General features: G+C 39.4%; 1 protein-coding gene across 4 annotated transcripts in view; it reads left to right on the top strand.

Moving 5' to 3' along the window:
- The window catches only part of AKT3 (AKT serine/threonine kinase 3), a 270,822-nt gene that overhangs the window by 165,728 nt on the left and 87,936 nt on the right, over window positions 1–17,158 (top strand). Inside the window, exons 7-8 of one of the 4 annotated variants that reach the window (XM_073338263.2) lie at window positions 4,004–4,069; window positions 7,260–7,328. The exons of the other annotated variants lie outside the window; for them this stretch is intronic. Of the exons in view, the coding sequence (XP_073194364.1) occupies window positions 4,004–4,069; window positions 7,260–7,328 (135 nt within the window). The remainder of the gene's footprint in view (window positions 1–4,003; window positions 4,070–7,259; window positions 7,329–17,158) is intronic. 4 annotated transcript variants of the gene reach the window in all.

The following is a 17,158-nucleotide window of genomic DNA, read 5'->3' as shown; positions in this document are numbered from 1 at the left end:
GCAGTAACACTGAACTTAAAATAAAGTTAAAATAATATACTTATTTTTCTATCTCTGTGTAGCAGGTTCTGCTCTCCATTAAACTAGTGAAAATCTAAAGTAATTCTGTTGAGATCAATGAAGTTACTCAGTTTACTTCAGAGAGCAGAAGCTTGCCCATTAGGATAGTGCCGGAGACCCAGATTTTTTGTTTAGTTTGATCTCACCCATGTTAACCGAGTAGCTTTAATGTCTGAGGAAGCAACACGTTCCTTAATCTCTCAACTTTGACCTCTCTAGATTACTTTTAATAACTTTGGAGGCAGTGGTGTTCAGTTTTCCATGGCTGATAGGGTGGTAGTGATGATGTGAGGTCCTGGTGAAGTTTAGAATGGGGGATATATTTGGGTCTTCAGAAAAGTTGGTAGATTCTCTTTCCCTTCCCACCACATGCAAAAATATGACAGGCTGGTAGGCACAATTGATTGGCACACTAACATCAAATAGATCCACAGAGATTTATAAATAATGATAGCATTTAACCTCTGGAGCGGAGTGCTTAAATTGACACTTAAGAGCACAAGTTAAAATAAGTTCTTCAGTGTCAACCTAGTCTTCATTTAAGTACATCACATAGTTGACTAACAGCTTGGTGTAATATGCACTAGTGAAAACTATGATTGTAATAGTAGGTGTGTTATGGGTCAGGTTTGAGATGTAATGGCACAGCTGTTTATGGAAAGGTTGTATGGTATCTGCCCAGTTCAATTTTTGTGACAGATCAAACATGGCATTTGTCTGGAACTTGCTACCAGTATTATTAAATCCTGGGCCAATGAGATCATTGACAGCTTTTAATACCCTATACTTCATGAACCATTGAGGTTATAAACAAAATTTAGAAATCTTTGATAATTCCCAGCCTTTCATTTGTACACATTTGTTTGCACCTCAAGCACAGTGAGATATATTGGACCTAAACTTTGCATTTAATTTAATTTGTTTCTTTTCCCACCACTTAAATTCTGGCATGATTTTTGAGAATCGCTAAAACTATAAACGAAGAGGCACATCCTCAACTGGTGCTCCAGTGTCAATTTATACCATCTAAGGATCTGCCTCTTAGTTTCTTATCCGCTCAAGAATGGGGTTTTCAGCAGTATTCCATGTTGGCCAAACTCAGGTTTAATTGAAATCAATGGGAGCAGAATTAGGCCAATGCTTAGTGCTTTTGAAAATTCCATTCTAATGCTCTGTGCTACCTAAAGCAGCTGGGAATCCTAGCTTTCAAATGAAATAAAGTATTAATCTCTAAGTCTAAAGCTTGTGATGTAACAACTATGAAAATCGTGCCAGAATTGAACACCAGGAGTGAGGAAGCAAGATAAGAATTAGAATAACTTGATTTTTATAGTATTGTTACCAAATGTGTCTCAAATGGCATTGTGGGATTCCATGTTTGCTTACGTGTCAGAGATTCCTTATATTATGTTCCCATCTCCATATATAGAATACTGATCATTGATATCCAGTTGGGGCTGGTTGGTGCTCATCACTTCTGAAACTCAGGCAGATATCTAAATGACTTAACACTCCTATTTTTGAAAATCTTCGCTGTTTTGAAATGTGCTCAGTTTACAAGTAATACAGTTTTTTTCCTAACTTTTAGTCCTGTGAATTCAACCTGAGAAATCAAGCCTCAGTCCTTTTTCCCACATCACCACTAATAAAGGTTCTGCAGGCCAAAGTAGGCCCTTGAATAAACCTGCACAGTCCTCCTACCTATAATGGGTTTGCATAGGTATCACTGATTGGAACTTAACAATTCTGTCAGTGTGTTTTGTGCAAGCGGGAATAGAGCCCTCCTTGCATACTCATAGCTGTGTGATCTTTGCAGAGGTACCAAGCGTAAGTGCACTAAAATCTTACGCCCTGATCCTACAAACACTTAAATATATGTTTAATTTTGCTTTTGTGTGTGGTTCCATTTACATAATACGAGTAATGTTATGCACGTTTTAACTATTTGCAGGGTGAGGGCCTTATTCAGTAACTAAAAATAAACAAGTATGATGTAGTAAAAACAGAAAGCAGATCTGTTGAATCCGAGGGTTCCATTTTTACATAGTCACTGTTCAGAGCAGAATTGTAATGTCATTTTATTTACTTTTGTTATTTGAATGTTAAGTTCTCTACAATGTTTCAGCAGCTCCATAAATCTTAAATAATAGGTAAATTTTGTACTTCACTGTAGTTGTTTTTCCCCATGAAATCAAGGGGCATTTGAGAGTCATCCTATTGGTGATTAACGTAAGTAGTTTGTTTCCACACTGAAAAGGAAGACCTTTTCTCCCCCATCCCTAATCATAGTAGTATTTGTGCTTCGCTTCGTCTTCTCTTGAGAGTGGATATGGAAACTGCTTGTCACTTCAAATTGTATTTTAGACTTCTTGGGAAAGGAGACAAAGCAGATGTAAACTTTTATTTAAGATATGAAATTGATATTATGATTATTGATATTATTTAAGGTTTAGGGAAGTATTGAGATGTTTTATTAAATTAACTGAACAGGAAAAATATGAAAAAGATTTGTAACAAGTTAGGGCCAATCCATGTGCTTAAGATTCAAGTGTGAATTGCTGGAGCCAGAAATATATTCTGATATATCATTACATGCTTTCCGGCAAAATAACGATGAAGTGAAGAGAGAGGAATTCTTGTTGTTTTTCATGGATACTAAATCTACTCTGACTTTCAGACAATAAAAAAGGGGGAGGGGAATATTTACAAAGCATATGAAGTAGAGTTCTAAAAAGTAACGTGACATTGCCCTTTCTAGTTCTTTATGGAAATTTTTTTTATAAACTTCTAAAAATGTGTTAGAAAATCCTCATAGTTCCTCCACTAAACTGTTTTAATGCCTTCCTGTTGTATGTGGTAGTATTACATTCACGCAACATTTCAGTGCTATTCATTTTCATACACTAAATGACACCATAAAGTTTTAACCACTAACTTTCTGTTGCTGTTATTTTTAACTTCTTATTTTGACAGTCTTCTTTTCAGTATAATTTATAACTCCTGCCATCTTTGGTTAATTTGTAGCTTAAGGGTATCTTTTCTTCATAGTTTAGACTAATTAATATGTACAGTGCAATAGCGTTACATTTTCATTACTTATATCGCTATTTAAAAAGTATACTTTGAACAAATGCATTTGCTTGTTATTTCTGATATTTCTGATTCGCACCAAACTAATCTTCCATTCACTATGATATTCAGCAGTTGCTAGGCAACCCACACAGTAAGTTGCTGACCCTCCTACCCTTTTTAAGATAATGCATCTAGCAGAGGGGTTATTTTAAGGAATTTTCTTTGTGAACCACAAATCAGACTTATGTTTTTGATGTTATTGAGTTAAATTATTTTAAAACTCTAATTTATCATTTAGAGATTTATTGCTACTCTAATTTTGAGTTAGTTGTAAAAATTTAGAGAGCCTCTGAAAATGTTAGTTTCTTTCATATTAAGATTAATTTGGGTGTGATACATGCAATTGCCTCCCAAATTTTATCCATTTGCATTTGATACAAAAATAAATCATTAATGATTAATAAAAACTTGTAGACTGTTACATGTGTAATACTAGATGCTTCACAGCAGAACGACTATGTAGGACCATAAGTTGTCTGTATTTTTAAACCATCAATTCCTTAATAATTTCCTCATATACAGAAAGTAGTATAATAATTCATCCATAGCACTAGAAAAAATAGGGACTCAAATACAGGGTGTGTTAATTCATCTTTTTCCACATTAAGAGCTACGTTTAATTTTCTACCTGTGTTTTTAGAATATATTTGAATGATAGAATTCTTTGAAAAGGAATAGTACATTCAGTTTTGACAATTGTTATCTCATTTTAAGATTTTGTATCTTTGTCTTTCCTGAAGTAGTGAAATTAGACTTATAAATTATATTTAATTTTCATCTCTCAATTCATGTTGAACCCTTTGTTATTCAGGATGAAGTGGCTCACACTCTTACAGAAAGCAGAGTATTAAAAAACACTAGACACCCTTTTTTAACGGTAAGTATTGGGAATACAGAATAATTTTTTTAAATGGGTAATTTTTAACCTGAGAGATATACAGTTATTAGAAAGAAGTTGTAAATAAATGCATTTTAAAACTTTGTATAACTCATGTGACTTAGGGTGGCAAATATCTTGAGTTTATGGTAAACAATATTAGAGTTTGGAAAATGCATTTAAGGTTTGTGGTTTAGAAATACTAATGGATCTAATAGTTTGATAGAGCTTAAATTATATGAAAGCAAAAAAGTTAGTTGTAAACTTAATGTTGCATTTTTTGTGTGGATTTGTTTATCCACTAAAATAAAAATTAAGTTGTAGAATTTTTTACACATTGTCAAGAGACTAATTAGAAGAAAGTGGATTTTAAACGGTTAGAAATTGAAGGCATGATATTGAAACACAGTTTGTGCCTGGCAAACATAAGGTAGAATAACAATAGTTCAGTATCTTTGTGTACTGTGTGCTGATTAAATGTTTTAGAATACGTAATATGGACAATAAAATGTATTCACCATTTTTATTATGTATTAACAAAATAAAGGAAATAGAATCACAAATTAAATCCATTTGAGGTTCACTGCAAATTAAGGTTAGTCTACAGTTAAGGAAACCAGCTTCCCAATATAAAACTAAGTTAAATCCCTCCTCACTCTCAATTTACCCAAAAATATATTGATGTCAAATTTTCAGAAAATTAAGAAAAACAAATAGTTTTATTCTGGTCTTCTACTGTGTTCAAAAAACAATGCTTAGTGGGTTGTAACGTTAATCTAGGAGACTATTATAGATTTTTCTTTCTTATTTTTGAAAATAAGGCTAATTATAATATGAACATGATGAACTATATATAAACTGATTTATAAACAAACCATTTAGAAAGCAATGGATATATGGATGATAAAGGTTTTTTGGATATATATTAAACTAGATATATTAAAACATTATTATAAAAGTATATTGGGAGAAATGAGAACTTCAGAAGTTTCTTAAATTTCAGAGTATAAAGAGAGGCAAGAATATGTCTGGCATAGCCCATTTCAGAATCTAGAACATGTGACGGTAGATTCATCATCTCTTAAAGTGCCTTCCATGCTTATGATGCTGAACAAATAGTAGTGATATGATCATTTACCAGTTGTAGATTTGTTTGTTCACTCAAGATGAAAGAAACCCACACTCAATGTCTGGAAGGTCATTTCCTAAAATGTTAGTGTTTGTAACAAGAAAGATTAAATAAATTAACAAAATTATTATTTAGCATTAAGCAGAAAGTAAATAGAAAACTCATCTTCGGCTTCAAGTCAATCCTGTAACTCTGGTTCTTGAACTCTGCCTTCTTATATATGAGGTCTTCCCAGAGTTTCCCAAGCCAGCCCCTCTTGTAGTCCTTCTCAAGCTGGTCAGGAAGTGGTTTTCCCCTTCTGCAGGAATTTGAGATTTCAAAAAGCTTTCCTAGTCCCAACTGGGATGACTGGTCAATTCTGAAAATTTTTATGAACCAAATATCTGAAAGAAATATTACATTGGTTCAGTGAAAACATTTTGTTTAATTAATTTCAAAATGTTTCATTTTGATTGTGAACTTTTAAATTTTTGAACTGTTTTTACTAAACATTAAATTTTGAAATGAAGTGATTTCACACTGAAAAATTGAACTTCTGTTTTGAAAATGCTGAGAATGGGGCACTAATAATTTCAGTTTTCTTGTTTTGTTTTTTTTTAATTCAAACAAGAAATTTGTCAAAACAAAAAAGCTTGGTTTTGATGAAACGGCAGTTTCCAACAAAAAAAATTTAGTCAAATTTGTGACCAGCTTCTTTTAAGTAAAGATAAATAGGGGGGAAGATAAGCTGAAATTAACTTTGTTCTTCAGGGAATAGTGTCTCTACTGCATACATTGATATAATTTCTTAGTTTCTCCCTTTAAAAAGTACTAATTTTTTCCTTCAAAGTCATATATGTAATTCAGATATTCAATTTCATCATAAACTCTCTGTATAGCATAATGTCCTGTTGTGATAACTTGTTCATTTTGCTGTTTTAAAAGCTATTTTATGGAGGCTGAGGCTGACATTATAGCTATACTTGGCAGACCAAGTAGACATTTTGGGCCAAATTGTGCTAAGCTTGTCCAGTAGCACAAAGGAGAATATGACGCATATGGGTACAAGGGGTGGGGAGTGGGCAAAGCCTTGGCCTTGCTCCTCAAACCACTGGTCACATAGCTGGTATGTCTGGGAGCTATATGCTGTACCAGGTGTAGATCCAGCACAGTTTTCTCCCTTCCCAGAGCAGCCGGGAGAACAGCAGGGCAGTTGACTCCCTTAGCCACAGTCTCCCTCCTGGGCTACTCTAGGGACAGCACAACAACGTGCAGCTCTACTTACTCTAGGTACGTTGTTAAGTCATGATCTATCCTTTCATAATTACATTGAATCTTGCTACACTGCATTTCAAATAATTGGGCCAAATGCATATCTGTAATGGATTTATAGTCAGTAGATTTACACCAGGAATGACTTTGGCCCATCATGAGCCATTCAAACCTTGGGAAGTCAAAATTTTAAATTATATGAATAATAAATGTTAATACTTTTTAAAAGTTATATATAATTCTATATATTATTCATGTGGCACTGAAAAAATCTTCAGCATTGTACAGTACATTAAAATAAAGGCAGTACTGCTCTGAAGATAAGACAGACAGACATAGGGATCACATTGAAGGTTCCTCCTTGCTCCCCTTCTCCCACAATATTATAATATTTCTTCTTATGGGTACCATGGAAAAAGTTGACTTGAGTGGTATTAGAATGAGGAGAGGACTATGGTGGAAGATGTGTGGCTAATACTACACATTTGGAAGTGAGGAAGACATTTCATTTCATAGTAGGATTAGAAATGCCAGTAGAAAACTCTGCTTATTTTTAATGGCAACATAGTAAAAAATAATTATCTTATTAATGTACGCTCTGCTGAGTGAGCAAAACGTGTAGACTTTTCTTGTCAATGGCTTTCATAGTAGAGTGCTTCAGATAGAGAAGTAGGAAACAGTGATGATACATTCCAGCAATCAGATTTGTCTGTTTAACAAGATACCACTACATTTTTGCTACCATTCTAATTACTAGAAATCAGGTTAATATGTGAAGATAATTTTTTTTTGTTTTTTCTTCTCTTTAAGTCTTTGAAATATTCCTTCCAGACAAAGGATCGTTTGTGTTTTGTGATGGAGTATGTTAATGGGGGAGAGGTGAGTCAAAGAAAAAAAATTGCATTTACACTGGTATTGTTGCCATTAGGTAGTATTTTTAAAGATGTACTTTGTCCTGAAATTTTCAACTTCCTCAAAGTTCACTGGATTTTTTAAAAATTATTTGTGTTTGATTTAATTTTTTTAAAATAGGAAACTACCTATAAAAAGTTTAGGGCCAGATTTTCAGAAGCATGCTTTGATTTTTGAAAATCTTGTTTGTTTTATTTTAAAGTTTCAGTGCATGTCAAAGAAATAAGTTTAGCGTTATAGCTAGCAGTCTAGCCATGTGCATGCCTACTGCCTACTAGAGACTCTTCCCTCCTGCAGCCTGTACTCCTCCCTCCAAGTCTCATGCAGGTTGCTACATCTTTCCTTTTAACAATTGTAGTTGTCTCTTTTGTACAAGTGTTTGACTTGCAGGGGCCAGAGGTTACTAGTACATAATCCACCCATAGGGACGTGGCCTTTAGAGCCATCCCATTGCTGCCTGTTAGGCCTCATAATTCTTCAGTTGTGCTGGTCTTTGGTAGCCTACTTCTTGTTTATGTTATCACTGTTGGTGGGGCACTTGCTGCCGTCCTGTTGCTGCCTTTATTCTGTTGGTTGGTGTCCTGTTGGTCCTCTGTATTGCTCATATACTTAATTTCTTCCAACTCTCCTGTGTCAGGCCAGTTGACAATTGAGGTGGTTCTTGTGTCTTCACCTGCCTGTCCATCACTACACTGCAGTTGTCTTCTGTTTTGTCTCTGCCACTGTTCTGAATCTGTACCTACCTTATTTGACCTGTGTTCCATTGCAGCTTGAACTGTTACCTTGTGCCACTGCTTTGTGTGGCTGTTTGAAGGTTGGACTGTAGACTTGCTTACCTCTGTGTAGTGGCCTTAGGTCTTTGGCTCTTTTGTTGTAGTGGAATGTCCACTTAGCTTGGCATTCCCTTAACTGTTTTAGTGTACTGTCCTTTGTTCCTTTGCTGGGCTGCAGCTGACAGTCCTACCTGAGAAGTAAAGTCTTGGTTCTCTTGTCAGTCTCTGTCCTGGGTGGCTCTCTATTCCCTGGGAGGGTTTATTGCGATGCTCCAATGTTGTCAGGTAGAAGGATCCTTTCCTGTCTGTTTTGCCTTTGGCATCAGTTTCTTGGCTTTGACTGCCAACTTGGTGCAGAGTCTTTCTTTTTGTTTTGGATGTAGTGTATTGTGACCCATTGTCTGAGCATAGTAGGTCAGGTTTGTCATATCTTGCAAAATGAACCGTTAATTTCCCCATGACACTTCTGGCCTGAGTTTTTTTTCCAGGTAGTTCACCTCCCAGAAATTGGAGTAGTAACCTGCTTTGACCATGTAACTTTTAATAACAGGAATTAACTTTTTTCCAGGGTTCAGATGGGATTTCATGAGGCTGTAGTCACCTTCTCTTGATTACTTTATTTGTTGTACATCTTACACTGTTCTGTGTATGCTGTGCTCCGAATTGGGCGTTAATTCCTGACTAGCTCATCTTAACTATGCCTCCTTTTTCAGGTGTGAAGCATGTATCCATCTCATGATGTTTTCTCTTAAATCTGCTGGGATTACTGCTCAGTTTCCTTTTAAAAATTTTTTTTTGAGTCTTGCACACACAGCTCAACCCTCACCTGCAGGTACTTGCTCCTTGGCATCTGGCCAGCCTTGCAATATGAACTGTTTGTGCCTGTAGCACCCCACTCTATTCAGTGTTTTATTTGTTTGCCTGGAGCCCCCCATCCGAAGTGTGAATGTATTGTAATGTATTGATAGATTCTATCTCCTGTTCCACAAAGCCGTCAGTGTTGTGCTCTGGAAGGTATGCCTCACTCAATATATCTGCTGCCAGTAGTGACTTTCTTGTACAACACCTTATGTGTACATCAGCATGCTGGAGTCTATAATGTGTTGTTGTCACTTGGGTGCTCTCAGCAATGACTTCATGATACTTTCTCATAGCTTCTGATCAGGGTGCACAACTATGCTGCGCCCAAAGATGAACTGTTGGAGTTGTTCCATTCCACATACCACAGCCCATGGATCCTTTCCTATCTGTGCATACGCTCTGTGTCTGTCAGGGTTCTAATAGCAAGTTCTGTGGGCTTCTGACTTTGTTGCTCTTAGGTCTTCTTCTGAGACTGAAGCTCTAGCTGCTCTGCAGGGCAGTAGTACTTCAGGACTGATGCCTGGCTTATGATTTTCTTTACTCTTTCAAATGCTGCTTCTTGAGTCTCTCACTATTCCCACACTGCATAATTGTGTGTTAACTGTCTCAAGGGCTCACAGACTTCTTATTGGTGTGCATTGAATCTGTGTAGACAGTTGGCCTTTAATATAAACTGCTGGACTCCCTAAACTTCCTTTGGCCAGGGCATTTCCTTAATGCTTGTCATTTTCTTGGAGACTGGCTGGAGTCCCTCAGAGGTCAACAGATGTCTGACACAAGGGACCTCAGTTCTCCTTATCTTCAGCTTGTATGGATTCAACCCAGTATTCCACTCATGGCAGTAGTTTATGAGTTGCTGCATCTTGGTATCATGGGTGTGGATTACCTTGTTATAGACATATCCTTCTCTTACAATAAGAAAGTCATCAGCTGCAGTCTTTATGCCTGGGAGTCTGTCGGATGAGGCCTGGTTCAGTTTACACGGAACACCTCTGGGGCCAGATAGATGCCCAGAGGCATTCATACCCTTCAGTTCCTATCTCCAACTGCCAGAAACCATTTTTGATATCACTTTTGCCGTGGATAAATTGAATAGTGTGTCCTCAGTCATTGGTAATGGGTAGTGACTTCTCAGTGCTCTGTTCAGTGGTTTTGGGTCAATGCAGATTCTCTATTTACCTGAAGGTTCTCTCAGCGCTAATGGAATTCTGATCCATTCTCTGCTGGTTTCAGTGAGTGTAATGAGGCCTCTTTGCAGATTTGCTGGTTCCTTCAGGGGCTTCACTAGAGCTAATGGAACTCTGCATTTTTGTAGCCTTATGCGCAGTCCATGGGTGTCAGTTTTTGCAGCTTGCCCATCTCCTTGAAATATATCCTCATATTCTGCTTGAATGCTGGACAGGCCCATGTTGACTGTTCTCCCTCCTCTCTCACTTTAAGAATATTCTCCTATGGTGCATATTTGCCAAATTAGTAGCTGTCATAACTCCATAATCATACCTGAACACTAGGAGTTTGCATTTGGATTAGGAATTTGTCCTAATGACCAAGGACTTAAAGTGTAAGGGAGGCTCAAGAATATGGTGTAGCGGTGCCAGAGGGAGTAATTCAGAGGTTTAGATCAGAGGGTTAGATACCAGATGAGGAATCCTTCAGTCTTCCTGGTTTTGATTACATATATAACTTTTTTAACAGAAGTTAAAAAATAGTGTACATATTATATAAAGGTGTTAGAGATAGCATTTGTTCCAGAAACATAAGGAAGACATGCAAGTTGGTTTAACTGTGGTTTAACTAGGCTGCAACTTTAATAAGTATCAAACCTGGAAATAGATCTGGAAAAAACTTGTCCAGTGCAAAGCATCCTTCCTTTGAAATCCATTCCACCCAGGGCCAGATTTTCAATTAGGCAGAGGAGGCACGTGCCAAGGGGTGCCTAAAAGTTAAGTGGGTTAAAAGTTTCATATTTACAGAAAACATGAAGGTCGGCTATAGGCAGGGGGGCACTAAAGATGCTGTGCCTAGGGGCTCATGAGATGTAAATCCGTCCCTGCTTCTACCTGGTGGAGAGCTGCCTGCTGGCAACCCCACTCCCATTATAGCTAGGCCCAGTACTGTTGCTGTGACCCAAACACCATCACATGGTACGAGGGTTAAGGTGGCGGGAAAGGTCCCCCCACCCCCCTCATTGTACCGGTCATTCAGAGCCCCAGCCCTGCTCCTCACCTTCTTTAGGAGGTGCTTAATCCACTCCTGTCAAGGCTGAATCCCCCCTCTGTCACTCCAAGTGCAGAAGGTAGGGGCCCTCAAGGATTCTAAAAATTAATACTTGTCACTCCAGTCTCTTCTCTCGGACCTTGGCTTGGAAAACACTGCCACCACCCAAATGCAAAAAAACCCCCCAAACCCTTGGACCCAGGAAGGAACACTTGGGAATTTGTCCTTATGGGGTACCCTCAAGCCCTTTCAGCCCCCCCTCCAGGGAAGAGCTGAGAAAGAAAACAAAGGAAATTAGCTGTGGCCACCAGCTAATCAAACAGCATATGTACAAACCTCTTAGGACACAAGTCCAAATCCCTCTTAAAAATTTTATTTTATTAAAACAAAAAGAAAGAAAATACATCTGGAACTTAGGCTGTTGCTAGATTTTAAAAGAGCAATTCCAAAAATTAAGCACCCAAAATAGCTTTCTTGGGCATTCAACTTAAAGCAGGGATCGGCAAACCTTTGGCACATGGCCTGCCAGGGTAAGCCCCCTGGTGGGGTGGGCTGGTTTGTTTATTTGCCGTGTCCGCAAGTTTGGCTGATCGCAGCTCCCACTGGCTGCGCTTGGTTGCTCCAAGCCAATGGGGGCTGCGGGAAGCAGCGGCCAGCACATCCCTCGGCCTGTGCTGCTTCCCGCAGCCCCTATTGGCCTGGATCAGCAAACCACAGCCGGTGAGAGCTGCGATCGGCCAAACTTGCGGATGTGGGAGATAAACAAACCGGCCCAGCCCGCCAAGGAGCGTACCCTGGCGTGCCGTGTGCCAAAGGTTGCCGATCCCTGGCTTAAAGGTTACAAGCAAACAAAAGCATCTGGGGTTAGCATAGAGGGGATCCACAAGCCAAAATAAAGAATAAACATGATCGCATTTATCTAAATGTTCCCTATCTAAATGATTCCTTCTAGGTATGGATGTTAATTTTTCATACCTGGTTCAAACTTTACATAGCATTTCTGCTTATAGCATTGATGCTCTGTTCCTGCTTCTCTGAAGAACAGACACAAAAAAAAGTTTCTTTCCCCATTTAAAAAAGTTCTAGCCTTTCCACTGGCTCTTTTGGTCAGGTGCCCACTTTTTTCTTCTTTACCTGGGGAACTTTTTAACCCTTTACAGGTAAAACAAGTAAAGAACACCTATTCAGAGGGATTTTACAGCTAACTGGCTAGCTGGGTATCTATTAAATGGAGCTACACGGCCCTTCATTTATCACAACTCCCAATTCCAGTTTATCAGGAAACCAAACCCCCCTATTGAACAATCACATGCACTGGGCACCTGCCACCAAAAGGCACCAGCAGTTGGTGTGGCTGCAGTTTGATGCAATAAATTAGTATCACAACATATTACATATATTGTCTTGTATAGCAGAATGCGCTTAGTGATCATCTACTGCCCAAAATGTTATAAACTCCACTGCAGGAACAATCCCCCTGGCAGGGGAATATGCTGTATAATTTAATAGATGCTTCCTATCTCTAATTTTTATTATTTGGCAGTAAAGCTCAGAAATTTGCAGCAATGCAAAAATGTAACAACTTCTGGAGAATATTCTGAATATGCCTATTTTCTCATTTTTTATAGTTTCAGTATATTTTCAGATTTAAACTTCAATATAAGACATTAATTGGTTGTTACCTATGTATTTATAACTCAGTAAAATCAGATTTTAAAACTAACCAGATGGTTTTCTCAACATTAAACCTTACAGTATTTGTCATATTTTGCATTTTTTCTCTTTTCTCATAGCTCTTATTTTGATTCAGCAGATACAGCAAACCACTTGGTTCTTCCTTATCAGAGCAGGTGATATTAATGTTTCTAGGCAAGACTTGAGAGGAATTACACCTTAACCAGGGGAAAAAAACAACTATATACGGTTGCTTCTTTTATTTTTAAGCTCCTGGTTTTATCCCATTTTCAACCATCTCTACATGTTGCAAATAACAATCCCTGCCTCAGATTGCTTACAATCTGAAACAAACATTACTTATTTCCTGAGGTGCAGAATATAGCTTGAGAGAGCATAAAAATTAAAATATCAAATAATTCCACATTCTTTTTTCAGTGATTAGTCATATGCACGTTGTACTGATGGTGCATATGCGCCCCTCAGCCCTTTTGAGCTGTGCTGAGGGCATATAAAGGTGAACCCACTGGCTGCATGTAACGGGGCAGGACTCACCACCGCTGTGCCTCTTGCTGGCTATCCTGGGAATTAGCATTCATTTTGTCACTCTTGCCTACACTTCTAGGACCCACGTTGCTCCCCAGGCCGCGGCATCCTCTTCTGGACACAGCCCTCCGATTCTCTCCCCGCTTCTGGGGGACCCGACAGCCCTCAGTCCAGCCACTTGCTTTGGTGGCAAACTGCAGTCCCTGGTCTAGCCACTTGCCTCAGTGGCAAACTGCAGTCAATGCACTGGCCGCTCCCCTCGGTGGCAAGTGGGAGGGATGGAAGGGGGACCCAGGTCTGTCCGCTAATTCGGGTCCCAGCCCAGGGACCCCATAGCTGACAGCCACATATTGCTCCTCCTCCTGCTTCACCACCTGTTTCCGTGGGCCACTTCCCTGCAGCTCAAGCACCTTCTCTGCCTTGGAATTAAGGCCTTGGTCTGGCAGCCGGCAGGCTGGGGCTCCCTCTTCCTCCCCTGACTCTGCCCAGCCCTGCTGTGTCCGTGGAGCTCTCTCTCTCAACCCTCCTACAAGGCAGTCAGTCCTCCTCCATTGGCCTCTAGGGAGAGACTGCTCCTATTTTGCTCAGCAGCCCTTTTTATATGGGACAGCCTGGCCCTGATTGGCTTCTGTACTAAGCCTTCTCCCTATTGGCTGCCTCAATAAGCCCTATCCTAATTGGTTGGGTTCCGCACAGCATTCCCAAGGCTGCTTTAACCCTTCTTCTGCCTGTGTGGGGCAGCCGCCCCACCGCACTGCCATTCAGTGTCTCTGCCTAAAAGGTTGGAGACGGAGCCCTGACTGTCTGAGAGATTGCCAGCCTTTCTATATTAGTTCTTAGCTTTAATGGTTTTATAGTTTAGTTAGTCAATATATAGAGAGACATAGTTATCTGACTGTTGTAATCGTTAGTGTCTTAAATTTTTACTTGTTACTGGTATGGGTGTCATCTGGTTCTCCTGGATTCAAGCACTGCTCCTCATGCTAGAGATTCACACTTTCCCAGCAAATATGCAGTTTGTAAGTCCTTCAGTTCTTGTGCCAGGAAGGACAGAGAGAGAGAGAGGTTTGCATTCAAGTCTTCCTGATGACTGAGTCTATGAGACCCACTTCTCAACTGGGCTTGTTAGGACCCAACCCCTCCCACCCATAAAGGGAACTTTGGAGCCCAAGAGAGCAAGTGTAGGATCTCTGCCTTAAAGAGCACTGGTGGTGGCAGCTCAGACCACAATTATAAAGACGGCATCCTCCTCTGATAGACTGCAAAGGACCAGGAGCCCCATAGGTAGGTCACTTACCTAGGCTTCCTTTTAGAGGAATACCTCCCTGTGGCACCATAAATCCTCTAATACTGCTTGGCTTAGAATGGTTCCCACTGAATTTCACTCTCATGCCAATTCCAACCGAATAGCACCGAAGTGCCTGGCACCAAATCCACTCCTTTGGGAAAGACCTCTGCCTAACCCTGGTGCCATCTGTCTCTATGGCCCCAGTGCCAATCCTCCTGGCACTGGAGCCAAGTCAACCAGGGCTGCACACTAAGGTTCCCTCCTTGACCATGGGAGACATTGTCATGTCACCCCAAGAAAATTTGGTTCAGCCCATCTGTTCATACTACCTCATCTTACAGCACCATAGAGCCGCAGATACATCTGAAATTGCAGTCTTCCTTGGTGTCAACTTTAGCAATGCTGGGGCACTCACTCTATGCACAGGTATGGCACTGTCAGTCCCTAACACATCAAGGTACACAACTTGGCCCCTGGAGCTCAGCATCTTTTAGAGTTGGAGAGTGAGGACGATCCATACCAATAGTATCTTTACTCAGTGTTATATAGAGAGTCCAGCACTCTTCACAAGAGAGCTACAGGAAGCCTCAAAACCATGACTCATGGTTCCCTACCCCCTGGTCTCCCGGCTGTTATCTGCCAATGCCCCATGGTCCTGCTGGGGATCCTGGTGTGCTCAGAGCAACTTTAGCCAGAGGCAACAAACAGCACTGCCAGAAGGTTATTTCACACACAATATTGGCTCTACAGACCTCCCAACCACCCCTCCTGGCTCTGCTCCAGTCGCAGGTAGTGGAGGAAGAAATGAAAGAATAGGCCTAGAGAGCAACCTCCCAGTCTGGGCAGCTCCATCCTCCCTGTCCCCGATGATGCTGTAATGCCACAAATGACCCCAGAGTTGGATGATTGCAAGGGTTTTCAAGACCTATTACAAAGGGTGACTGGGGCCCGCCAAATCCCTATTGACGAGGTACAGGAGCAGACACACAAGTTAGCGAACATACTCTAGGCCTCAAAATGGTAAAAATAGCCCTCTCCCTGTCAACAAGGCTATTATGGACCCTGCCAATACTCTGTGGCAGATGTCTGTTTCAGCATCCCCTATCTTTTGTAGGGCATATTGTAAATACCATGTGCCTCCTAAGGTGTGGAATTCTTTTACATACATCTTGTGCCATCCTCCCTTGTAGTTACAGTGGCAAATGAAACGGTAAAACAATTCCGGCCCACACTAAAGGAGAAAGAGCCAGAGAGACTGATTTATGTGTTTGAAAAGCTTTACTCCTCGGCAAGCCTACAGTTCCATGTGTCCAATTACCAGGCCATATTGGCCAGGTATGAGTTCCACATATGTTAGAGGCTGTTTCCCTTTGTAGTAACCTGCCAAATGAAAGTCCTGCGGAATTTATATTGCTAGTCAATGAGGGCCAGCTAGTATCCAGGACAAGTCTGCAAACAGCACGTGATGTGGTGAATAGGCTGCCACATCTATGGCAACGGCAGTCATTATGCGACAGGCATCTTGGCTTCTGGGACTGAGGTTCCCCAGAGAAGTCCAAACAAAAGTGGAGGATCTGTCCTTTGAAGGGGCTGGATTATTCAGTTCCAAGATAGATAGTTTGATAGAGCTTAAATTATATGAAAGCAAAAAAGTTAGTTGTAAACTTAATGTTGCATTTTTTGTGTGGATTTGTTTATCCACTAAAATAAAAATTAAGTTGTAGAATTTTTTACACATTGTCAAGAGACTAATTAGAAGAAAGTGGATTTTAAACGGTTAGAAATTGAAGGCATGATATTGAAACACAGTTTGTGCCTGGCAAACATAAGGTAGAATAACAATAGTTCAGTATCTTTGTGTACTGTGTGCTGATTAAATGTTTTAGAATACGTAATATGGACAATAAAATGTATTCACCATTTTTATTATGTATTAACAAAATAAAGGAAATAGAATCACAAATTAAATCCATTTGAGGTTCACTGCAAATTAAGGTTAGTCTACAGTTAAGGAAACCAGCTTCCCAATATAAAACTAAGTTAAATCCCTCCTCACTCTCAATTTACCCAAAAATATATTGATGTCAAATTTTCAGAAAATTAAGAAAAACAAATAGTTTTATTCTGGTCTTCTACTGTGTTCAAAAAACAATGCTTAGTGGGTTGTAACGTTAATCTAGGAGACTATTATAGATTTTTCTTTCTTATTTTTGAAAATAAGGCTAATTATAATATGAACATGATGAACTATATATAAACTGATTTATAAACAAACCATTTAGAAAGCAATGGATATATGGATGATAAAGGTTTTTTGGATATATATTAAACTAGATATATTAAAACATTATTATAAAAGTATATTGGGAGAAATGAGAACTTCAGAAGTTTCTTAAATTTCAGAGTATAAAGAGAGGCAAGAATATGTCTGGCATAGC

The sequence above is a fragment of the Lepidochelys kempii genome, chromosome 3 (genome assembly GCF_965140285.1).
Source record: "Lepidochelys kempii isolate rLepKem1 chromosome 3, rLepKem1.hap1, whole genome shotgun sequence".
Taxonomy (NCBI): Eukaryota; Metazoa; Chordata; order Testudines; family Cheloniidae; genus Lepidochelys; species Lepidochelys kempii.
The sequence above is the reverse complement of the archived record's forward strand: the minus strand, read 5'-3'. Positions and strand labels throughout refer to the sequence as shown.